Source organism: Notechis scutatus, chromosome 1 (assembly GCF_049901735.1).
Source record: "Notechis scutatus isolate UNSWTSFEM ecotype Mainland chromosome 1, rNotScu1.2, whole genome shotgun sequence".
In the NCBI taxonomy this organism is placed as follows: Eukaryota; Metazoa; Chordata; class Lepidosauria; order Squamata; family Elapidae; genus Notechis; species Notechis scutatus.
The window spans coordinates 127960614-127986124 of record NC_142009.1 but is presented as its reverse complement, the minus strand read 5'-3'; the positions used below and the strand labels follow the sequence as shown (position 1 = coordinate 127986124).

The 25511-nt window shown below is 39.7% G+C and overlaps 1 protein-coding gene across 1 annotated transcript in view; it reads left to right on the top strand.

Annotated features, from left to right (window-relative positions):
• Nucleotides 1–24342, top strand: part of LRRC1 (leucine rich repeat containing 1) — a 126079-nt gene extending 101737 nt beyond the window's left edge. The window contains exons 14-17 of the mRNA XM_087945697.1: nucleotides 155–361; nucleotides 5590–5832; nucleotides 14441–14527; nucleotides 24161–24342. Coding sequence (XP_087801823.1) covers nucleotides 155–361; nucleotides 5590–5832; nucleotides 14441–14527; nucleotides 24161–24313 — 690 coding nt within the window. The 3' untranslated portion in view covers nucleotides 24314–24342. The remainder of the gene's footprint in view (nucleotides 1–154; nucleotides 362–5589; nucleotides 5833–14440; nucleotides 14528–24160) is intronic.
• The last annotated feature ends 1169 nt before the right edge of the window (nucleotides 24343–25511 follow it).

The following is a 25511-nucleotide window of genomic DNA, read 5'->3' as shown; positions in this document are numbered from 1 at the left end:
GAGAGGGAAGGAAAGAGAGAGAGAGGGAGGGAAAGAGGGAGGGGGAGGGAGAGAGAGAGAGATCTTAAATGATTGGGGTAGGGCATGATGGGACCGAAAGGTCAGTTTAATACATAGAGACTAGTATCAGATTAAACAAGTGCTTTTCTTGCAGGATTGTGTGAGGTGGCTTCCCAAATCTCCTAAGCTACACGGGAGCCATAACTGGAATTCCCAGGGCTCTCACTGGGCTTCTCTCAAGGGAAAAGAAAACATCCAGGGATCCAAACTCTACAAATTCAGCTCAGTCAATGAAAACTGGAAGGAAGGTCGAATCAGTCCTGAGCAAGAAGCTGAAAGATTGGAGGATCCAGATGAAGATGTGAGTTGTTATGATTATGGTTTGTCTTACAGTCAGCCAGATGTTTAGACTGGAGTGGGTAGTTTTATCAACCTATCGAGTCCTTCCAAAGGAGCTGGCATGGGCAGATGTTCTTTAATACTATTAAAGATTGTTGCAAGATGTAAGCTGCTCCAAGGAAAGCTGCCTTTTGCAATTGGTGAGTTTGTCAATGCCAATGGTGTTCAAATGGTGCTTCAGTTGTTTTGGGATTGCCCCCAAGGTAGCTATGGCTATTGGTCCTACCTTTGCTTTCTTTTGCCACAGTTGTTCTATTTCTGTTTACTGGTCTTTGTATTTTTTGATTTTGCTCCAGTTCTTTCTCTTCTATTCCCCAGATGTCCACTACCCAGACTTTTTTTTTGACTCTCTTATTTATTTGTTAAATTTATTTGCAGCCTGTTTGGCCATGGGCTACTCTTTAGATGTTACTGCTCTAATTCTTATCAACATGGTTAAGTCTGTGACGTTACATGATAGGTGCCTATCTGTTCGGATTATTATTAATCATGATAACCATATTTGATTGATTTAATATTAAAATAAGTAAAATCAAATTTAAGTGTTGCACTAGAATCACTCTTTTGGGTGTGCATGCAGGGAATGAGATCCCTTAAACATGATTATATTAAGACCTGAGATGTCCTTGGCTATAAATGCCCTGACTGAAAGGGGAAAAAAAGACACACTAACTTGGAATCTGAATTGATCGCTGACTGTCAGACACCATTTGATGCAATGCATCAATATAAGTACAGTTGTAATATTCTCTATATTGTAGAGAGAGTATATTTTATGCTGTACTATTAAATATATTAGAACAGCCCTATAGAGGAAATTCAAGCTTTCTGTTTCTACTTTAGAATAGAATTTTCTTTATTGGTCAAGTATGACTGGACACGCAAGGAATTTGTTTTGGTGCAAATGCTCTCAGTGTTCATAAAAAGAAAAAAAATGCATTTGTCAAGAATCATAGGTATAACACTTAATAATAAAGGGTACAAATAAGCAATCAAATCATACTAGGAAACATAATAATAAGCGATCAAATCAGATCAAATTATACTAGTAAACAGTCAATTAAAAATCATAAGGATACAAGCAACAAAATTACAATAATGTAATTAAGTGGGAGGAGATGGTGAAAGGAAGGATGAGAAGATGAATAGTAACAATAATAGTAATGCAGATTAGTAAATAGTTGAACAGTGTTGAGGGAATTATTTGTTTAGCAGAGTGATAGCATTCGGGGAAAAACTGTCCTTGTGTCTAGTTGTTCTGGTGTGCGGTTCTCTATAACGGCGTTTTGAGGGTAGGAGTTAAAACAGTTTATGTCTGGGATGTGAGGGATCCATAAATATTTTCACAGCCCTCTTTTTGACTCAAGCATTATACAGGTCCTCGATTGAAGGCAGGTTGGTTAATACTAACCTTTAAGCTGTAGTTAATCTATGATTAAGCTATAGTGTATGAAAACAGTCCCATTAACTGTATTTGTAGATGTCTTGCTTCCATCAGTCATATAAAAAGACTAGCCATAGTTAAAATGAATCTGATGCTACAGTAAGTTTTAGTTATTGTACAGGAAAATACTACAATCAACTGATCTTTATAGGCAGGTACACAGAATCATAGTTAGAAGGAATAATACAGGTCAGGAATCCTAATCCTCTGCTCAGTGCAGAAATCTAAAATATTTGTCATTTGCAAGTGACTCACAAAAGCCTACGCTTGAACACAACGAAAAGCTCTCCCACTTCTCTGAGTAACTGGGTGCACTGTCAGACTAATGGTATGTTTACGATGTTTTTTTCTAACACCTGCCTTTTGGTAATGGTATGCGGGCGTGTCCTTGAGAGACTGGGGAAAGAGAGCCTGCCAAGGGTACAATCCGATAAGAGACAGTATAGCCAGCAGCTGGATAATGGGTGGAGCACGAAGCTCTCTGTACTTTCTCAGGCTGTAAAGGAGACAGGGCGGAAGGGGGAAAGGGTACTTCAGACTTGAAAGAACGACATCAGACTGGCAAGGCAAACCAGATAGGAAATGCAGCCAGATGCGTTCATTCTAGTTTATCATTAAGCTACTTCGACAAAATCATGTAAGTTTGAAACTGTGTTTCTTCCCCCACCTCCTTTACAGCCTGAGGAACTAGGGAGGGTCTCTTTTAAGCCACTTGCCTCACCTGGGCTATGCTGTCTCTTATCTGATCATTCCTTTGACAGCGTCTCTTTGCCCAGTCTCCTAAGTTCATTCACCCATAACCTCAGACTTTCTGTGATTTCAATCCATTTCCTGGGAAGAGGTCTTCAGCTTTTTCTACGAGGTATTAGAATTCATATCCAAATTCAGTCACTTTTTCCTCAAAGCTAAACATAGCTGCACATCACTTTTAATCTTCCTTCATGGAATTTAAATTTCTAGCACCCTCTTGTCTCCCTCTGAACCTCTTTCAATTTCTCTGCAAGCTTTGTAAAATCCAGTGCCAAGAACAAAGGGGGAGAAGGGTCTGACTGAAGGACAATTCTTCCCCAGATTGAAGGTTATTTTTCTATTGTTGAAACCTAAAACCGCATTTGCCTTTTTTTTTTTTGCACCAACATCATGCTTTTGGTTCATATTCAGTTAGCAGTCAATTATATTCCATACTTTTCCCCACAGATATTACCTAGCAAGATATTCTCATTCGTTTTGGTTTTTTTAAGGGAAGAAGCTTGCTTTTATTTACCGTATATACTCGAGTATAAGTCGACCCGAATATAAGCCGAGGCACCTAATTTTACACAAAAACTGGGAAAACTTATTGACTCGAGTATGCCGAGGGTGGGAAATGCAGCAGCTACTGGTAAATTTCAAAAATAAAAATAATTAATTTGGGAAACGATCTCACTATCATGAAAGGTTTAATTGATTCACTAACCCAAAAGAAGAAGATGATGATGACAGCGGAGGCAGGAGTCACTCTCTTCCCCTCCCTCGGAGGCCCCCTGAGTCAGGAGTCACTACCGCCAGCGCGGCCCCAGTCCGCCGCCTCGGGAAGGGAAAGGCAAAGCGCTTTTGCCTTTCCCTTCCCGGCTGGGGCTGTTGGGAGTCGCTGCGCCGGAGCGCCCGCCGCCCGGGAAGGGAAAGGCAAAGCGCTTTTGCCTTTCCCTTCCCGGCTAAGGCTGTTGGGAGTCGCTGCCGCCGGAGGCCGCGACTCCACACCATTTTTTTTTCAGAGGGGAATCTGACTCGAGTATAAGCCGGGGGATTTTTTCAGCACAAAAATGGGCTGAAAAACTAGGCTTATACTCGAGTATATACAGTATATTCAGTTTTATTCTGTTACTTTCAACTCGCTGCTCTAGCCTAACAAGGACGTTTTGAATTTTATTAGCTATTAGTTATTAGCTGTTCCACACAATTCTGTTACCATCTGCAAATTTGAAATTATTCTTTTATCCAAGTCCTGAATAAAACAACAACAACAATGGATGAGTACACAACCAAGGACTATAATTTCATTTGATAATTGATCGTCACCTTTGGGGTACCGTTTTCAAGCCAATTATGTATTATCTTGCTACTTAGGCTACTCTTAATGACTTGTTAATCGAAAAGCCAGAGTTTATGTTGACAAATGCTTTGCTGTAATTAAGAGACACACACACACCGAGAGAGAGAGAGAGAGAGAGAGAGAGAGAGAGAGAGAGAGAGAGAGAGAGAGATGAATGAATATTATTTGTTGATGGAGACATTTCCTCCTCCACAGTTCTTCAAGACTTCTTGTAGAGAACCTAAAAAAGTTCATCTAGACCAGGGGTGTCCAATCTGGTGGACTGGATCCGGCCTGCGGGATGTTTAGATCTGGCCCGTAGGGCTGCTCTGGAAACAGCGAAGGAGTGGCCTGCAGTGCCTTTGCCAGTGAAAATGGAGCTCCATTTTTGCTGGCAGTGGGTTGCAAGAGGCTGTCACAGCCAAAAGTGGAGCTTGGGAGCCAATTTTTGCTGACAGAGGTCACCCCGACATGAGTGACATCCAGCTGGCCAGGCCAACCCTGGCCCCCCTAGGTCAAACACATTGCTAATGCGGCCCTCAATGAAATCAAGTTTGATGCCTTTGAGCGAGGCCATCAACTTCATTCCTTCCATTTGAGTGTTTCTCAAACATGTTTCCATCAGTCTTGGTTGAATCTGTATTATAAGAATGCATTATAAGAGAGGCCCTGTTGGGGCTTATCTTTCTCTCCTTGTGTGCTTCCATGCTGTAAATTGCTGATTGCTGTTTGTTTGAGGTCTGCCTAAAGAATGTGTGTGTATATACTCTTTGTAGAGAAAACCACTATTTAAATACAAACTTCTCAGTGGTGGGATTATTATTTTTTTACTACCAGTTCTGTGGCGTGGCTTGGTGGGCATGGTGTGGCTTGGTGGGTGTGGCAGGGGAAGGATACCGCAAAATCCCATTCCCTCCCCACCCCACTAACCTCCTTTCCAGCTTCGTTCTCCTGTGCAGGGCAACAAAAGAAGACCCAGCCAATCAGCTGGGACTCGGGAGGCAGAGAATAGATGGGGGCGGGGCCAGTCAGAGGTGGTATTTGCTGGTTCTCCGAACTACTCCAAATTTCTGCTTCCGGTTCTCCAGAACTGGTCAGAACCTGCTGAATACCACCTGTGAAACCTCTGTTTACTGTATTTGTTCCTGGGTTGTTTCACATAGTCACACTGTGCGCACTCTGACACAAAGTCAATGGGGAAGCCTGACCATGTTACTAACTTATCACCTGCAGTGATTCACTTAACAAGAAAAGGTAGCAAAATGGGGCAAAACTCATTTAACAACTGTCTTGTTGAACAATAGAAATGTTGGGCTCCATTGCGGTCCTAAGCTGAGGATTACCTGTATCTGAGGAGTGACTATTATTTCATTAAATACTATACATGCTGAAAATTTATTTTTTTTCCTAGGCCTTCCCTGTACAAACAGTAAACTTTTCTTCTTCTTTTTCTCTCCAACCATTTTGAACATACATATTTTATTTCTGCTCGTTTCAACCTATTGCAAAGTTGGTCCAAAATGTAGAAAGGTTGCAGAAATGTTTAAAATAAGTAACAAAGGGCCAAAGACGCTTTCTTCACTGTGTGGAGAAGAGTCTTCTTGCCTTTCTCTTCAAGTTTATTCAGGTACCTTTTGACAGTGACCCATTCAGTGACTGTTATCTTTCCTACCAGGAGCCGGTATCTAAATTTTCTGGGAGCCTCTTTGCCTCGAGTGAGAACATTAGAAGTCAGAGCAATGCAAGGACTCCATTTGGACAAGAGAGGCAGAAGATTTCCACAAAACCTAAACGCTGCCCACCCACCAACCACAAGCAGCAAGTTGCAAGCCACGTTGCAACGGAGGGCAAAAAGGCCTTGAAGCAAAACAAGGACCGAATCGCAGGCAGTCCAGAGGCCGCCCAGCTGCTCCTAAAGGTAACTCATTGGCGGGAGACTTTTAGTTTAGACAGTTAATTTACTTTTCTCTCCAGTCACTCTCTAGAGGAGGCTCACTTGCTGACAATGCAATGCAGTCCACATTTCCTGCTTCCAGAGTAGCTTTCCCTAATCCAAAAACTCTCCAGAATATTGGACTACAACTCTCGTTTTCCCAACTGACCTGTGACGGGTTTGGAAATAATAGGAGTTGCCTTTCAGAGTAGGTAGCAGGTGCTTGGACAGGGATGGATTTTGGAAGATTTGTCCAGGTTTTAAACTAGCTTGGGCCCTCCATCTTTATCAGTATTTTGAACAACAGGAGTCAGAAGGTGAAGCCAGTGGCGGATTAAAAAAACAATTACTACCAACCTCCCTTCCATCGAGGACCTGTATACTGCACAAGTCAAAAAGAGGCCTGTGAAAATATTTACAGACCCCTCACATCCCAGACATAAACTGTTTCAGCTTACCCTCAAAACAATGCTATAGAGCACTGCACACCAGAACAACTGGACACAAGGATAGTTTCTTCCCGAACACCATCACTCTGCTAAACAAATAATTCCCTCAACACTGTCCAACTATTTTCAAAGTCTGCACTACTATTACTATTAATCTTCTCATCACTCCTAATCACCTATCCCTTCCCACTTGTGACTGTATGATTGTAAATTGGTCGCTTGTATCCTTATGACTGTTTCCTAGTATGATTTGATTGCTTATTGTAACCTATGACTATCATTAAGTGTTGTACCTGATGATTCTTGACTTTTGATGAATGTATCTTTTCTTTTATGTATACTGAGAGCATTTGCACCAAGACAAAATCCTTGTGTACAGGGGTGGGATACTACTGGTTCTATCCAGTTCTATAGAACCCCTTGTTAACTTTCTAAGCAGTTCGGAGAACCGGTAGTTAGAAGCAATCTCCTTTTGTTTTTTCCCACCCTTATTACATTCTTGGCAGACAGCCTAGACTTACTGTCTCCGGAGCTTATGAGGCTTGGCTTTCTTAAAGGGGAAGGGTTGTTTTAAGATTTTTACACTGCTGTTGTTGGGAGGAAATACTTCCCTGGAGAATCAGCACTTTGAAGAAATAATTGAATAATGAAGCAAAGCTTTTAGTGACAGGGAACCAAGATGAGTGACATTCAGCAAGGCTTCTTGGCTATCTAGAAAGATTAACATTCAAACGTAAGTTTACATACTCTTTCTGAGTTTTGGTCTAAAACTAGTTTTTGGTGAAGGTTAATTCTGTGCTTGGTGAAGTTTAATCCTGTGTTTATTGATGGGATATTTTTTCCTATTCAGCTTCAACAAGCAACAGCTACTGTTGTGATTTAATTATTTGTATTGTGTTTGAATTTTTTCTTGCCTCATGGTTTCTTTTTCTATCTGGGGAGGGGGTCTTCCTCACTGCTTTAATACTATCTGGCACTGTTCTTTTGAGGTATACTTCCAAGAGGCATGATGCAAGCTTGGCACTGATTTTTTTTACTGCCTTTCTGGGCGGCATGTGACCTTTCCTTAAATCTGGATGATTTCCTTAGGATATCTTGTGAGATGAGTGAGACCAGCTGGTATCTTTAAGTGGTGCAAATGGATCTAAGGATTGCTTTTCCTGGGTGTGCTTTTTCTGGAGAGCTTAAATGACCTCTTTGCTAAAGGGGTTCACTTTATGAGCAAGAGGTGGCTGCTTGATAGTTATCACTGCATTTTAACTATTTTCATGTCTCAAGATGCTCTGGCACCCTGCCTGATCTGTAACTCCGGTTTGCAGGTATTTTTAATCTAATGTTTGGTATTTAGGGCAGCTTTTTGCAAGCAAAGAAGCTTTTTGTATTTTTGTACAGATAATCCTTGACTTACAACAATTCATTTAGAGACCAAAGTTGTAACGGCATTGAAAAAAGTGACATGACCATTTTTCACACTTATGACCGTTGCAGCATCCCCACTGTCATGAGAGGCCAGGCGAGGAGAAGCGCCCCTTGACATGAGTAATGTCGAGTTGGTCACGCCACGCCCATCCAGTCACATGACCACCAAGCCACACCCACCAACTAAGCCACACTCACAGAACCGGTTGTTAAAAAACCTGAATCCCGCCCCTGCTTGTGTGTCAAATCACACTTGGCCAATAAAGAATTCTATTCTATTCTAAAGAATTCTATTAAGGCTCACTGGTGCCCTAAGCACTGACAAATCTTCGTGCTCTTGTCCTTGGTACCTACTGTACAAACGAAGCCAAGCTTAGGCTATATAAAAGTTTTTGTGGTGCCCCCTTAGGGCCTAGTGCCCTAAGCATGTGCTTAGTCTGCTTATTGGTTAATATACCACTGGGTGAAGCTTTTGATGGCCGGGTTGTAACACAGAGCATGGGATCAGGAGAACAAAAACTACAGGGTTAAGACCAGCTTCACCTCTTCCATTTCCAGCTGGCTCATTTATGCTTCTCTTCTAACATCTGTTTAAAATCTTGCTGTTGGAAGCCAATGTTGTTATGAATGCAGGTAGTCCTCAATTTATGACCACAACTGGGACCAGAATTTCAATTGCTAAGCAAGGTGATTATTAGATAAATTGTGCCCAAATTTACTTCTTTTGCCATAGTAATTAAGCCAATCACTGCAGTTGTTAAGTGAATCATATGGTTGTTAAGTGATTCCAGTTTCTCCCGTGGACTTAGCTTGTTGAAAGCTTGGTTGGGAAGGCTGTAAATAGTGATCCCACGACCTTAGGACCCTGCAGCCATCATCAATACATGCTCATTGTCAAGCGTTTGAATTTTGATGATGGGACCATAGGTGTGCTGCAGTGCTTGTAAGTGTGAGGATGGGGTCATAAGGCTTTTTTCCCCCCACTGCTGTTGAAACTTTGAATAGTTGTAAGTTGAGAACTACCAGTATTTACAGGATTCATTGCAGTGGTGGGATTCAAATTTTTTTCCTACCAGTTCTGTGGGCATGGCTTGGTGGGCATAGCATGGCTTAGTGCGTGTGGCTTGGTGGGCGTGGCAGGGGAAGGTTACCACAAAATCCCATTCTCTCCCCACCCCACTAACCTGCTTTCCAGCTCCGTTCTCCTGTGCAGAGCAACAAAAGAAGACCCAGCCGATCAGCTGGGACTCAGGAGGCAGAGAATAGATGGGGGCAGGGCCAGTCAGAGGTGGTATTTGCCAGTTCTCCAAACTACTCAAAATTTCCACTACCAGTTCTCCAGAACTGGCCAGAACCTGCTGAATACTACCTCTGCGTTCATTGTTACACTCACCATATTGTTATTAAGCCAGGATCTAAGCAAAAAAACCCCAACCTGGTACTTATTCCAATATGGATATACTTCCACATAACCCAGAATCTCAGATTGTCTTAATTTCATAAGCTTTTCTGATTTTACTGTTGCTCTCCTGGGGGCCGTCATTATATGAAATTAAAATCTTGCCTGTAATGCTGCTCTGGAAGTTGGCCTTGAAACGTTAATAAAATTGGTCTTGCCTACGCTACAGTAGTTGTGAGGACACACAACTCGACCAGGGCAAAGCAATAGACGCAATCTACATAGACTTCTGTAAAGCCTTTGATTCAGTGGTACCACGACAAACTACTCCTAAAAATAAAATCCTATGGTATCTCTGGACAACTGAATAACTGGATAGAAGCATTCCTGGCAAACAGACAACAAATGGTCAAAATTGGGAGCGTCCTATCAAATTCTGTACCTGTCAATAGTGGTGTCCCCCAAGGCAGTGTTCTAGGACCAACTCTCTTCATACTCTACATCAGTGATCCCCAACCTTTTTGATGCCGCGCCGGTACCGGCATCAGCTGGGCGCCGCGGCCCGGTACCGGCATCAACTGGCGCCGCCATCTTTTGACGAAAAAGTGCTTCCGGTGACCTCACCGGAAGCACTTTTTCATCAAAAAGATGGCGGCGCTAGCTGCTTCCAGTGAGCTTTTTCGTGTAGAAATGGCTTTCTACCGGAAAAGCTCACGGAAAGGCTGGCGCCATCTTTTTGATGAAAAGTGCTTCCGGTGAGCTTTCTACCGGAAAAGCTCACCGGAAGCACTTTTTACTAAAAAGATGGCGGCGCCAACAAACAGCGGCCCGGTAAGACTTGTTCCGCGGACCGGTACCGGTCCGCATGGACCAGCGGTTGGGGACCCCTGCTCTACATAAATGACCTCTGTGATCATATTAAGAGCAATTGCATTCTTTTCGCTGATGATGTAAAGTTGTTCAATACCACAGACAATACTGCTATCCTACAAAAAGATCTTGACTATGTATCAGAATGGTCAAACAAATGGCAACTTCAAATCTCAACAAATAAATGCTCTGTCTTACATATTGGCAAAAAAAATCAGAAAATAAAATACAAGCTGAATAGTCAAGATCTTGTTGATGACCCAAGCTCTGTAAAGGACCTTGGAATACTCACCTCTAATGATCTAAGTGCTAGAGCCCACTGCAACTACATAGCCAAAAAGGCATTAAGAGTTGTTAACCTAATCCTACGTAGCTTTTTCTCTGGTAATATCACACTACTAACCAGAGCATACAAAACATTTGCTAGACCAATACTCGAATACAGTTCATCAGTCTGGAACCCACATTACGTATCTGATATTAGCACAATTGAGAAAGTCCAGAAATATTTCACAAGAAGAGTTCTTCACTCCTCTACTCGTTGTAGAATACCTTATGCCACCAGACTTGAAATTCTAGAACTAGAAAACCTTGAATTACGCTGTCTTCGGTCTGATTTAAGCATGGTATATAAAATCATACATTGCAATGTCCTACCTGTCAATGAATACTTCAGCTTCAACCATAACAACACAAGAGCACACAATAGATACAAACTCAAAGTTAACCGCACCAAACTTGATTGCAGGAAATACGACTTCAGCAATAGAGTGGTCAATGTCTGGAATACTCTACCTGACTCTGTAGTTTCTTCCCCAAACCCCAAAAACTTTAACCTTAGACTGTCTACTATTGACCTCACCCCTTTCCTAAGAGGTCTGTAGGGGCGTGCATAAGCGCACCAACGTGCCTACCGTCCCTGTCCTATTGTTTCTCTTATTCTTCTTTTATTTTTCTTATATGTACCCATTTCATGTATTCACAACTATGTATACACTTATACTTATTATCTTGTAAACAATTGGCAAATCAAATAAATAAATAAATAAAATAAATATTATTGAATTAAAGCTCACAGGAGTTCTAGTTAGCATGATTTATAGGAAGAGATTATGGGAATTGTACTTCAGCAGTAAATGAAGAGCTTCCTGTTGATTGTGTGGAAGAAGAGGTTCTTTGCTTTTAGCTGAGAAATATGTCAGTTATTCAGAAGGATTAATTTAGGAAAGAGGGCTAAAAAACCTGCATCTCGAGCATAGGCTAAATCAACAACATGTTTTTTAAAAAAAGATTGTTGGAGTTCATTTATGAAATGGCATCCGATTACAAATACTTTGTGTGAATAATATTTATGAGCTTTCTGCTTAGCTTTCTTATTTTAAAGTGATTTTTGAGAGAAGCACAGATCTTAGTAATGAATCTGTAAGATTTTTTTAAAAAATCATCCACTGTTGTAAATATTCCAGATTAAATTGCTTCAAAGCCATGAATACAAATATACACAAAACATTACTCTAGGGGGAAGAAAGTTATATGGCTTTAGTTATAAGGCAATACCTACATTTATTGCTGAATGGAAAATCCTTGCTGACTTTTTTTCTGTTTTATATAAAAAGTCAGCAAGGATTTTCCATTCAGCAATAAATGTAGGTATTGCCTTTTCTCTAATGAAACTAGTCAATTAGGTCATCTCAGCAAGTTCCATCATCTGCACCAACCATTCCTCTTTGTAGGTATTGCCAGATCTTTCTATCTTTCTGCATACAATAATCTTCTTGCAGTTATCATGTACAGGAACAAAGCTCCATGATATTCCCTGGCTGTTTATTCATCATAAGAGCAAGACCTCTGGGCTCAATTGTAAATTTAATCTTTAAAATGCTCTGAATGAATCAGAGTGTGCATTTGAATCCAACATTTTCTATCTTTTTGCATATCCATCAAACATGATAAAGTTTTCTTCTTCACATTCCCAATATAAATTTGAAGTGCCTTTTTACATTCTAGACATTCTCTCTGGTGACATGAAGCAACAATACATCCTTTTGCAAAAATTCTCTCTAAAATTACAAAATAGTATAAATTTCAGTTCTTTCAACCACATATTTTCCCATTGTCCCATCTATGTATTATAACTAAAAATTTTTTGCCCACTACTACATCATACCTTCTTTTGTTTGTTCTTCTGTTTCAAATTTCATTAAAAGTGTGTACATTTTAACAATTGCACATTCAATTCAATTCATTCATTCATTCATTCATTCATTCTTTCATTCATATTCATTCATTCATTCATTCATTCATTCATTCATTCATTCATATATATTCCACTTTTGTTGTTTTACCAAATAACTCAAGATGACAAACATATATAGTACTCCTTTCATTTTCTATTTTCCCTACAACAGCTCTGTGAGATGGGTTGGACTGAGATAAAAGGACTGGTCCAAAGTCACCCGCTTGGCTTATACTGTATGTTATATATTAAATATGTTATAATATAATATAAAGCCGCTATAAATGTTTCTCATTTATAAACAATTATATTTAAAAATCATTCTTACAGCATCCAATACCATAAATTCTTTTATCTGCTTTAATTTTTTCTGATAGCTATAAATAAATCTTGCATTAAAACATTGCTGCAAAACTTGAACTACCTTCTTCCTTTGCACCATATCATCCCTTGGAACCAGAGGTGGGTATTCAGCAGGTTCTGACCAGTTCTGGAGAACCGGTAGCGGAAATTTTGAGTAGTTCGGAGAACTGGCACATATCACCTCTGACTGGAGATTTTACAGTATCCTTCCCCTGCCACACCCACCAAGCCATGCCCACAAAACCGGTAGTAAAAAAAATTGAATCTCACCACTGCATGGAACATTTCTTATTCTCAGAAAGCTTGTATTTATTCTATGTATTTTATCAATTTCTGCCTGTATCCTCCTCATCCCATTACAAAAAGAAGTTAGGAAGCTTTGATAACCTTTCTCTAAAATTCTGTGCAATTCTTTAATAGTGTGGAGACATTCTCATTCAGGAGACATTCTCCTGTAAAAGGTTGCATATTAACTCATATATGAACATGTCTTTTAAGATCATATTATTCAGTCTGTTTTCCGCCCCACCACAACTTCCATTCTTCAATCCCTCAAAAGCAATTAGAAGACAATCTCCTCCTATTGCTTTGGAATGTCAAGGATGCTTTGAGCTGCTACGGGACCAGCATTAATTAAAATTACCCCCTCTCACCTTCTTGCTAAAGGAAAATAAATATAAGTTGCTCAAACACTGCTTTTACTTCCTGGTAAGAGCATTTGCCTGACCATATGCAGAAAAATCTCAGTGGTGTTCCTTGGGATGGTAAAAAGGCTCTCCATCCATCCACCCACCCACCCACCCACTTATTAATTAATTGATTGATTGATTGATTGATTGATTACCACCCATCTCATAATTGAACAACTCTACATGGCTGAGTCTTTCCATCTTTCCCTTTTAAAGGCCTAAAGCTCAGCTAGCAAATGGCATATCAAGGCAATTCCAATAAAATCTGCAGTTTGGAATATACAAATTATTTGGCTCAGCTCTCAAACCGTCAGTGTTACAGAAACACAGAGACTAGTGTTATTTTCAGACTGGCATAGAATTTGGGTGGAAGTGTCCCCTGTAAATCTCTATGGTCCATTTCACACATGTCCAGTTAAAAACTTGGTTACAGAATTAGACAAAGATTTGTGGCTAAGCAGACATGTATTGTAGTGTAACTTATAAAATATCTACAGTGTCTTGTTTTAAGTCATTGAACTGCTCAATGCTTTGAAATACTGCAATCAATCAAATGTTCTTGGTTATATCTTGATTGGGTTTTCCAATTCTGAACTTTGGTTAGGTAATGGAATGTGCACCTACAGCAGCAAAAGGGGAAGATTTTGCCAATGCAGAACTCCCCCAAGGGAAACCTGGATCAAGAGACCCTGTAGTCCTGAGCTAGATGAGGGAGGGGAGAAGAGGTTCAAAGTAGTCACACATGGAATCCGTTCAGATATATTTAGTGGCTCAGAAAGTTATATAGTTTTAGTTTGGCAAGTTTCTGACTATTAAATGTAAACAAAGACGTTATTGGACTTGATTGGACTCAGTATGTCAACTCTGGCCTTGTGCCTGACAGCTCTATGGTTTTCCTATAAATCTTAACGTGGTACTCAGATGTCTATGGAGATTCTCAATCATCCATGTCATGGTTGTCTCAGAGGTGCTTTTTCAAGAGGCAACTGGACTTTCTGGTTTTACTTTGAAGACATTTTGCTTCTCATCCAAGAAGCTTCTTCAGCTCTGATTATGATATTCCACTTTCTGAAATAAGTTAAAATACCCTCACTGTCTTGATTATGCTTGAGAAATAATTTCTGCTATTTTCCCCTTCCTTTCCTGCTCCCCTCTCCCCTCTCTCTAGGATGTCCTTATTTCTGAACCCAACGCACATGATTCTGGTCCTGTTGACACACCATCAAAAAGTGGCCTAATAAACCATGTCAAAACAGTAAGTAATGGATAATACAATAACAGAACGTTTGAAAAAATAGTATCGCCAATGTAGAAGAGACACAATCACTGCAAATTTCTTCTCATTTTGCCCCAAATATGAAAGTTACAAGGACTTTTTCAACCCCAACTAGATGATAAAGAAGCATAGCTTGAAGATCTAGGTGCTATTACTAATTTTAACCTGATTTGTTTGTTTAAAATCTTCCAGTGTAACTGCAAATTCACCAAATTCTGATGAACAATACAAAAATGGATAGCCAATTGTTCTCATAATAGAACAGGGGTTGCTAACCTTTTGGACCACAGGGACCACCAAACTCATAATTTTAGATCCCGCAGATGAGAGACCCTGGGGAAATCCCCCAAAAAGTCTGCAGGAAAATTCCCCACTCTGTGTTTCCTACCAATTGATTATTCTTTATTTGGGATTGCAGGATACCGTCTCCAGCTCCGTTCTCAGGAGGGGGGTGAGAGAGAGAGAGAGAGAGAGAGAGAGAGATTTGACTTCATGCAAGGAAAACAGCAGAAGCAACAGAAGTCTTTCTTTCTCTCCCCCAAACTCCTCCAGAAATGAGTCTTTGGTGGCATAAAGACTAATTTCTGGCAGAGTTTTGGGGAGAGAAAGACCTTTGCTCCTTTCATTGCGTGCAGCCAAAAGCAGAAGAAGAAAGAAGCAGAAAGAAGCAGCCCAGTGGCCAGGGCAGGTGTGTGGGGTGAGTGGGGCAAGTTCCCCCCCCTCCGCCTTTCCCCCCTCCCTTCACTACCTTGTGCTGTTTGCAATGTGAACAACGCAAGCCTTGTGTTTCCACGGGCCATGTGGGTGACGCAGCCTTGTGTTCCCATGCAGCTTGGATTAATTGCTTTGGACAGTGCTTTGGGGGTGACCTTTCTCTATGGACCACCCAAATTTTCTCACAGACCACCAGTGGTCCCCAGCCCACTGGTTGGCGACCACTGTAGCGGAACATAGAGAATGAAAGGCTCTGGAACCAGACTGAAACCAATATGAACTACTTTTGATCTGCCTCAATTAGGACACTTCTGGAGCTTTGAAATTCATTGTTTTTGTACATTCCTAATTTGTATCACCTTATAAATTTATCAAGTATTATAGATTAATAATTAAGGGATTGGCATCTTTTTTAAAAAAGGATTCATCCAGTCCTCATAAAAGCCAGTATAGGTAGTCCTTGATTTATGAATGGTTGCTTAGTGACCATTTGAAGTTAAGTCAGACCTCCCAAAAGCTACTTACAATGTCATGGACACCACTCCTTTTTAAAAAAAGATGCCAATCCCTTAATTATAAGGGAGGTTGTTTATATAAGGGAGTCCTCATAAAAGCCAGTATAGGTAGTCCTTGATTTATGAATGGTTGCTTAGTGACCATTTGAAGTTAAGTCAGACCTCCCAAAAGCTACTTACAACATAGACACAAAGTTATGGCCACTGTAGCACCTCTGACGTTGTTTGCCTTACAGCCAACCACAGGGATTGTGCAGAACCTCACCGTCAATCTCCATCCCCTTCTGGGTGGGATAAAGATAAGGACTGATGGAGTGGTTTCATTTGTTGACCGCTTTATTGAGTTGCTGGTCCCAATTAAGCTGTTAACTGAGGACTGCCTGTATTGTTATACATTAGACATCAGATGCAGCATTGGTAGTTACTAAAAATACCATAGTATTGTTATATGCAACATCTTGAAAGGATGTTGCTATCTTCTACAATGCACAGTTTGATAACAAGCTGTAAATAAACAATAGAGTTAATGTGGTTAACCTCTGCAGAAGAGAATCTATAGAACTTTGGGAAGAGATAAAGACAACAGCAGCAGAAAAAAAAAAAGATTCCCAGATTAGATCCAAGCAGCTGCCAAAACAAGCTATCATGACAGCCAAATAAAGATAGTGGATGAATAACTTGAGCCATAAAACGGATGTACAATCGCTGAATGCAGACAATCAATGTCAAACAAGAAAGAGGACAAAGAAAGATCCCTAAATAAAACATGTCAACAAATGGAAGATAAGAAGAAGAAAAATTATAGATAATTTGAAGAAGACCAAGAAAATCACAGAAAATTTTACAGCTCCAACAGGAATAGAAATGATCATACATTTTCAGAGGTAGAAGAAATATATTAATTAAATATATTAATTATGACAAATAACTGTCAACTGTCAAACATGCAACCATCAAGCATAAATGAATACCCAGTGAACAGTTTAACTCCTTCTTCTCTTGCAGCTTCAGAGGGCTGGTCTATGTCAAGAAATATGGAAGAAAGCTAGAACTCAGAGAGATGAGAAGCAATCTATACTGAAGAAGGGAGACTCATGAGAATTGCAAGTTAGCAAACTGGCACTAATTATTCACAAAAGCAGCATTTTGTTCAAAATCTTAGAAAGAATAGAAACAATCATAGAGAGAAAAAGGTCAAAATGAATAGACAAGTTTCAAAAAAAAAAAAAGCAGAGGGATATGAAACCAGACAAGGAATATAAGAAGGATGATAAGTGAGTAAGACAATATGATTGTAATCAATAAAGGGAAGAAGCTGGCCTTTATTTTATTACTTATAGCAAGTGTTTCTGGTTTGGAGATCATGTCAGAAGTGGATTAAGATTAATGATGATTGAACTAATGATTATTCTGGAGAACCTTTACAAGAACAGAGGCAGTAAAAACTGAAATTGGAGAAACAGAGTGGTTCAGAATAAATAGAGCAATCAAACAAGATGGGTGTTGTCCTCAATATGTTTATCCACAAAGATACTCAGAATAGAATAGAATACTTTATTGGCCAAGTGTGATTGGACACACAAGGAATTTGTCTTGATGTAAATACTCTCAGTATACATAAAAGAAAAGATATATTTGTTAAGAATCAAGAATCATAACATACAACACTTAATGATAATCATAGGGTACAATCAACAATCAAATCATATTAGGAACAGTCAGTATAAATCGTAAGGATACAAGTGACAAAGTTACAGTCCTATAATCACAAGTGGGAGGGGATAGGTGATAAGGAGTGATGAGAAGATTAACAGTAATAGTAGTGCAGACTTTGTAATAGTTGAACAGTGTTGAGGGAATTATTTGTTTAGCAGTGTGATGGCTTTCAGGAAAAAATAGTTCTTGTGTCTAGTTGTTCTGGTGTGCAGTGCCCTATAGTGTCGTTTTGAGGGAAGGAGTTGACACAGTTTGTGTCCAGGATGTGAGGGCTCTGTAGATATTTTCACAGCCCTCTTTTTGACTCATGCAGGTCCTCGTTTGAAGACAGGTGGGTAGTAATTGTTTTTTCTGCAGTCCTAATTATCCTCTGAAGTCTGTGTCTGTCCTGTTGGGTTGCAGAACCAAACCAGACAGTTATAGAGGTGCAGACGATAGACTCAATAATTCCTCTGTAGGACTGTATCAGCAGCTCCTTGGGCAGTTTGAGCTTTCTGAGTTGGCGCAGAAAGAACATTCTTTGTTGTGCTTTTTTGATGACGTTTCTGATATTAGGTGTCCATTTTAGGTCATGTGATATAGTAGAACCTAGAAATTTGAATGTCTCTACTATTTATACTGTGTTGTCTAGTATCAGATTGGTGCTATCAAAAGCCTCTGTGAAGTCAAGATGACCCAGCAGAGTCAAACTTTTTTTAGTCAAGCTCCAAAGATAACCCATCAGGACAACCAAGGCAGTTTCATTTTTGAAGCCTCCCTTTAGCCAAATAGCTCAAGATAATTACTTCTTCTAGGACCGTCTGAAGTTAAGAAACCACCACTTTTTCTATCAATTTACTCAACCACATTAGGTGAGAGATTGGCTTATAATTGGGATCCAAGGTAGGCTTTTTAAGAAGTGGTTTACTACTGTAATTGCCTCCTGGGAGGTGTTCTGTTTAATGATACATTTATGTTTTATTTAAGGGGCCTGCAATTACCTCCCAGCCAGAAGCCACAAACCAAATTGGGCAAATGGTGGAATGTACTACCTCCATTCACCTTGCCCACATCCCTTGGAAGTCACAAAACCTTAAATTGATCTAGTCTAACTATACAAGACTGGTTTCATAACGATGGGTTCTTCATCAGGCTGGATTGAATATGTAAATTTTTATTGACAAAATAAACCCACTGGAAGTAGTATAACAAGCCTCTTTTTAAAAAATAGATTTTTATTGTGTTTTCCACCAATGCAACTCAAATCTTATTCACATTTTCAACAGCGTTTTGATATCCACAATTATTGTTATCTTGTAAGTCCTAATACATATAATATACCTCCACCAATAACTATTATCTTTGTCAATACTTAGTTCTATCTTATATTCTTATATATTTTACATATTTACAAACCATTTTTTAAGGTCTCTTACAGTTAATCTTCACATCTTATTTCTTATACCTGTTCTCTATCCATTCATATCATTTGTGCCAGATTGAATAATACTCAGAGTCTTCCTTCGCTTTCATTTTTAATGTGAGCATGTCCATTTCCGCACATTCCATTATTTTTTGTTGGGCTAATTCCTCATTAGGGGTGTTGGGTGTTTTCCACATTTGTGCGAAGGCTATATACTGGCTGCTGTTAAGATATGTTAGGATATTGATCTGTAATAATTCCAAGTAAGAAGGATTCTGGTTTAGGTTCAATTTGGTAACCTGTAATTTTCTGTAACAAGCCTCTTAAAGGTCTGTAAGAAAACTCTGAGAGAATGAGGCAGGGATGTAAGTCACTTCCCTTACAACCCCAAACAACTCACAACACATCAATTTGCAGATGCAATATGAAAAATAATATTTGCGGTTCCTACTGCCACAGCACAAAACTTCAAACAGGCTTTGTGTTGTGCCTTCTCAGTTTGAATCTGTAAGGAGCCAAAACACAAACAACTTGGGATATGCAAATAACACCACTTTTTCACCCATAAATAAAAAAGTTTTAGAAGATCTTACGAGGCAAGATGGAATATAAAGATCTTGGCTTATGCTGAATATCAAGAAATCAAATCAATTATCATACCTAGGGAATTTTCAGATGACAACAAAGAAATGAAACATAAAGATAATAATGTACTGAAGAAATAAAGAATATGAAATAGAAAGGAAAGCAACGACAAACTGAGACAAGATCATGCAAAATAAAAATACTGTTTTTGTAATACCAAAAGTAACAACAGTTAAAGTAATGGTCTTTCCAGCAGTAAAATATGTATATGAAACCTCAACATTAAAAGTAAAAGAAAGAGTGGCATGGACCATAAAAAAAAACAGGTGAAGTTCAGCAAACAGAAGTGCATCTACTGTAGTTTGGACATGCGGCGGGCTAAAATGGTTATACTTGGCAAAGTTGAGGGAAGTAGAAGAAAAGGAACACTATCAATAAAATGAAAGGACAGTATCAAAGAGATTTCCAGATTCCTCTTAAGACAAGTATAGGTTAGAGGCAGGTTGATATGGTGAACTTTTGTTGATGCAGTCATTTGGATGATACTATCTTCCCAGTCCCAAACTGGTTTCTAGTTGATCATTTCACTCATAGATAGTGATTATTTTCCTAAGCGATCAGTTGATGGTATAGTCTAGTGCAGGGGTCTCCAACCTTGGCATCTTTAAGACTTGTGGACTTCCAGAATAACTGGCTGAAGAATTCTGGGAGTAAAGTCCACAAGACTTAAAGTTGCCAAGGTTGGAAACCCCGGGACTAGTCCATGCTTCAGTTTGCTAATGTATTCCATATTTCAGTTTTTACATTACCATCAGTACAGATGTTTTCCATACAATCAATTCACCCATTCTCCAAGAACATGGAGTTAAAAACAGATTTGTTTGGGGAAGTCTGTTCATTTGCACTTTTATGCTGACATTCATACTACAGCATTGTTTTCCAGAATTAGATGTAATAAGATGGTGTGGATGTTGGAATGCTTGCTGAACATGCCAACCAATCACCACTTGCCTTCATTGTTTCAGAGTTGGCCAATCAGTGACCACCTTTGGCACTCATCTGCAAATACTGGTTCTCATTGCATCAGAACATGTGCTGGTCATGAACTAATAAAATTCACTTTAGTCCCATCTGCATACAATACAGTTAAATAACTAGAAATTCTCTTTGTATTCTACTCAGTCCGTGTAGTACAAAATCTAATGCAAGCTAAATGAAAGTTAGCTAGCCAGATGTTTGGAAGATCATGTAGGCCAGGGTTGTCAAACTTGTCGCCTGTGGGCCGGATGCATTACGCGCTGGCCATGCCCATGCATAGTTTAGCAAAGGGGGAAAAAGTCCCGATACGTCATGTGGCGCTGCCATGATGACGTGAGTTTGACACCCCTGATCTAGGCAGGTAATTTCAAGGCAAGGCAGAAAATCAATGATTAGGGCTCAAGGTGATATGAATAAATCAGTTCCAATGGCTATTTTTGTTGGAAATGTCTTGATGTGTTTGTCTCATCTGACCAGTTAGAACAGGGATGTCAAACTCAATTTCACTGAGAGCTGCATCAGGGTTGTGGCTGACCTTGGGGGCCAGGCGGGATGGTCAGCTGGGTGGGGGTGGCCGACTGGGTCGGTGTGGCCAGCTTGACACCACTCCCCAAACTGCTGGCATATTTCCTCTTCGCATTGGGTAGAATGGGCTGAAACCATGCTGTTTCCTTTTCACATTGGGTAGACCAGGATGAAACAACATGGGCCAGCCCCTTGATGTGGTCAGATCCACCACATTGCAGGCTGGATCCAGCCCGGGCCTTGTGTTTGCCACCTCTGAGTTAGAACAATGAAACAACAGTCTACCATTTGCATTGCTAGATAATTAAAAGAAAGCAACACAAACTGAGACAAGATCATGCAAAATAAAAATACTGTTTTTGTAATACCAAAAGTAACAACAGTTAAAGTAATGGTCTTTCCAGCAGTAAAATATGTATATGAAACCTCAACATTAAAAGTAAAAGAAAGAGTGGCATGGACCATAAAAAAAAAACAGGTGAAGTTCAGCAAACAGAAGTGCATCTACTGTAGTTTGGACATGCGGTGGGCTAAAATGGTTATACTTGGCAAAGTTGAGGGAAGTAGAAGAAAAGGAACACTATCAATAAAATGAAAGGACAGTATCAAAGAGATTTCCAGATTCCTCTTAAGACAAGTATAGGTTAGAGGCAGGTTGATATGGTGAACTTTTGTTGATGCAGTCATTTGGATGATACTATCTTCCCAGTCCCAAACTGGTTTCTAGTTGATCATTTCACTCATAGATAGTGATTATTTTCCTAAGCGATCAGTTGATAGTATAGTCTAGTGCAGGGTCTCCAACCTTGGCATCTTTAAGACTTGTGGACTTCCAGAATAACTGGCTGAAGAATTCTGGGAGTAAAGTCCACAAGACTTAAAGTTGCCAAGGTTGGAAACCCCGGGACTAGTCCATGCTTCAGTTTGCTAATGTATTCCATATTTCAGTTTTTACATTACCATCAGTACAGATGTTTTCCATACAATCAATTCACCCATTCTCCAAGAACATGGAGTTAAAAACAGATTTGTTTGGGGAAGTCTGTTCATTTGCACTTTTATGCTGACATTCACACTACAGCATTGTTTTCCAGAATTAGATGTAACAAGATGGTGTGGATGTTGGAATGCTTGCTGAACATGCCAACCAATCACCACTTGCCTTCATTGTTTCATAGTTGGCCAATCAGTGACCACCTTTGGCACTCATCTGCAAATACTGGTTCTCATTGCATCAGAACATGTGCTGGTCATGAACTAATAAAATTCACTTTAGTCCCATCTGCATACAATACAGTTAAATAACTAGAAATTCTCTTTCTATTCTACTCAGTCCGTGTAGTACAAAATCTAATGCAAGCTAAATGAAAGTTAGCTAGCCAGATGTTTGGAAGATCATGTAGGCCAGGGTTGTCAAACTTGTCGCCTGTGGGCCGGATGCATTACGCGCTGGCCATGCCCATGCATAGTTTAGCAAAGGGGGAAAAAGTCCCGATACGTCATGTGGCGCTGCCATGATGACGTGAGTTTGACACCCCTGATCTAGGCAGGTAATTTCAAGGCAAGGCAGAAAATAAATGATTAGGGCTCAAGGTGATATGAATAAATCAGTTCCAATGGCTATTTTTGTTGGAAATGTCTTGATGTGTTTGTCTCATCTGACCAGTTAGAACAGGGATGTCAAACTCAATTTCACTGAGAGCTGCATCAGGGTTATGGCTGACCTTGGGGGGCCAGGCGGGATGGTCAGCTGGGTGGGGGTGGCCAACTGGGTCGGTGTGGCCAGCTTGACACCACTCCCCAAACTGCTGGCATATTTCCTCTTCGCATTGGGTAGAATGGGCTGAAACCATGCTGTTTCCTTTTCACATTGGGTAGACCAGGATGAAACAACATGGGCCAGCCCCTTACATTTTCCAGGATGGCCCCGTAGGTCAGATCCAACCACATTGCAGGCTGGATCCAGCCCGCGGGCCTTGTGTTTGCCACCTCTGAGTTAGAACAATGAAACAACAGTCTACCATTTGCATTGCTAGATAATTAAAACATTATAGGACCCTGCTATTCCAAGATTTATTGCATTCCTTTCTCTTTAATTTTATCTCTGGAACATAATAACACTGATTAAAAGGTATACAATTTAAATACTTTGTAGGGCTATGCCCAGAATTTGTTTTGTTTTGAGGGAATGTGGTTAATTTTGTATTCCTGTTTAAGTGAAGAGGTTGTTTTTGTGTGTAAAGCACAGCACAGCTCAATGCTAGGCCACTGTGCAGCCCCTAAATCATCTTCACTATGCAGTGGTTCTGTCAAAGATATAGGCACTTTTTAGCTGTCAGTGGGGGAATTACAGGTTGAAAATTACATTAATTCATTTCTCTATATCAGTGAAAACTATTGTCTTTTGCTAAATAGCATGTTGCAAAACCTGACTTGTTCGCTTTCAAATGCCAACACCTGTATCTCTGGTGGCTTTTATTCATATATCCAATGTTTTGAGAATATGAAACTTTGTTTATTTGCACATATACAGGTAGTCCTCGATTTACAACAGTTCCCTTAGTGACTGTTCAACATTATAACATCACTGAAAAAAGTGTCTTATGGCTATTTTTCACTCTTACAATCATTTCAGCATCCCCATGGTCACATGATCAAAATTGAGATGCTGAAGAACTGGTTCATATTTATGATGGTCTAAGTGTCCCGGAGTCATGTGATCACCTTTTGCGACCTTCTGACAAGCAAAGGCAATGGGGACGCCAGATTCCCTTAACAACCATGTTACTAACTTAACAACTGTAATGATTCACTTAACAACTGTGGCCAGGAAGGTTGCGAAATGGGGTAACATTCACTTGCAGTTGTAAGTTGAGGACTACCTGTACTTATTACATTATTTATCTGCTGCTTTTCATTCAGAAGCTCAAAGTAGGCCGCATAACACTGCCTCCCTCAAGAACTCCGTGAGGTATATTTGAGCATTCAGAAATGAAAATGGCCACCCTTCTCAAGTCTCTCTCTGAAGAGAGATTTGTGATGTGTCATTACCTTTTCTTTCCGGATTTTCATACTCAGTGCATGTTTTCTTTTCTCTGCCTTCCGATGGCATTCTAGATACCTCGAATCATCTTAACGCACCCTTCCACTTCAGACGAAGATACTGACCAGATCACCCAAGACCTCGATGACTCTGGCCCAGAGGAGGTGAAGAACACAGAAGGCCCTATTTATTCAGACTGTTTAAATCACACTTTTTATCCTTCTTAATAAAATATTCTTTTTAGAAAAAAAAAAAACCACAGATCTTTGCTGTTTCTCTGGGACTCTGACCTTAATTTGCAAAGGCTTTCTCTTCCTTAGTTCTTCCCTGTGGTGCAGTGCACTGCCCTATTCCTGTCCATTGGTCTGGACCAGTATTTGTGCTGAGATATGGAAAGCTGAATTCATCAACTGGAAGCATATTATTTTTGAGAAAATGGAGACCATTTGAAAGTTTGCCTCAAGTAAATTTTAATTAGAATAGTGTCATTGTTTATATATTTTTAATTGATTGGTTTTCACAAATTAACTGGGGGGAAAAGGCAAGCTTGTTTTGTAGGTTTTTAAAAAATCCATATTTTCTGTACATGAAACTGCACTTTCTATTCCAACTATGTATAAAATGCTAAATTTAACAATCAGCAGTGTTGCAATGACGAGGCAGTCGAGGTGTTTGATCATGATCAAATGAATCATGATGACTTTATTGGAGTCTAGTCTTGTATTTATACACATTTTTAGTAATCCTCTAACATTGGTTAACTTTGGTTGTTGCTCAACCTTTGTTACTGTCTAGCATAGTAATTAACACAATTAATTATCTCTAGTTAAAGTCTAACACGTTTACTTCCTCTCTCTAATCCTTCTTTGCATTAGTGGTTTTGTTTGTCTGAGTTGTATTTGCTTTTGTCCTTCTCTGAGGTTTGCCATCCAAGATAAGAGCGTTCCTGCAATTACAACTCTACATATCCTCATTTTTTTATTTTAAATGGAGGATTCAAAGATTTATGAATGTATCGCAACTGTAAAGGAGTTAAAGAAGAGGAAGTAGAACGAAACAATGCAAACAAATTTGGAATACATTTAATAAAACAACAGGTTACAATTAGTACAATAATAATAATTATAACATAAAAGAAAAACTGTCTGAGCCAAGACCAATCAGGGAGCCAATTGGTTAGCCACTCAAAAGGTGAGAATAGCTAAACAAAGTCCTATTGTTAAGGATGTTATCCTGTCCACATATCGATGCTTAAACTTATTTAATATTTCTTGAAGGCATGTTCTTTGAAGATCAGTTAATACAACTAGATCTCCTGGTGCTTGTGCTCCCTTCAAAGACTGAAATAAAGGCAACATATCACCAGTTGTAATGTAGAAGAATGAGCGCGCCCAATTAATAATACCAAGTAATTTTTGCCATTGT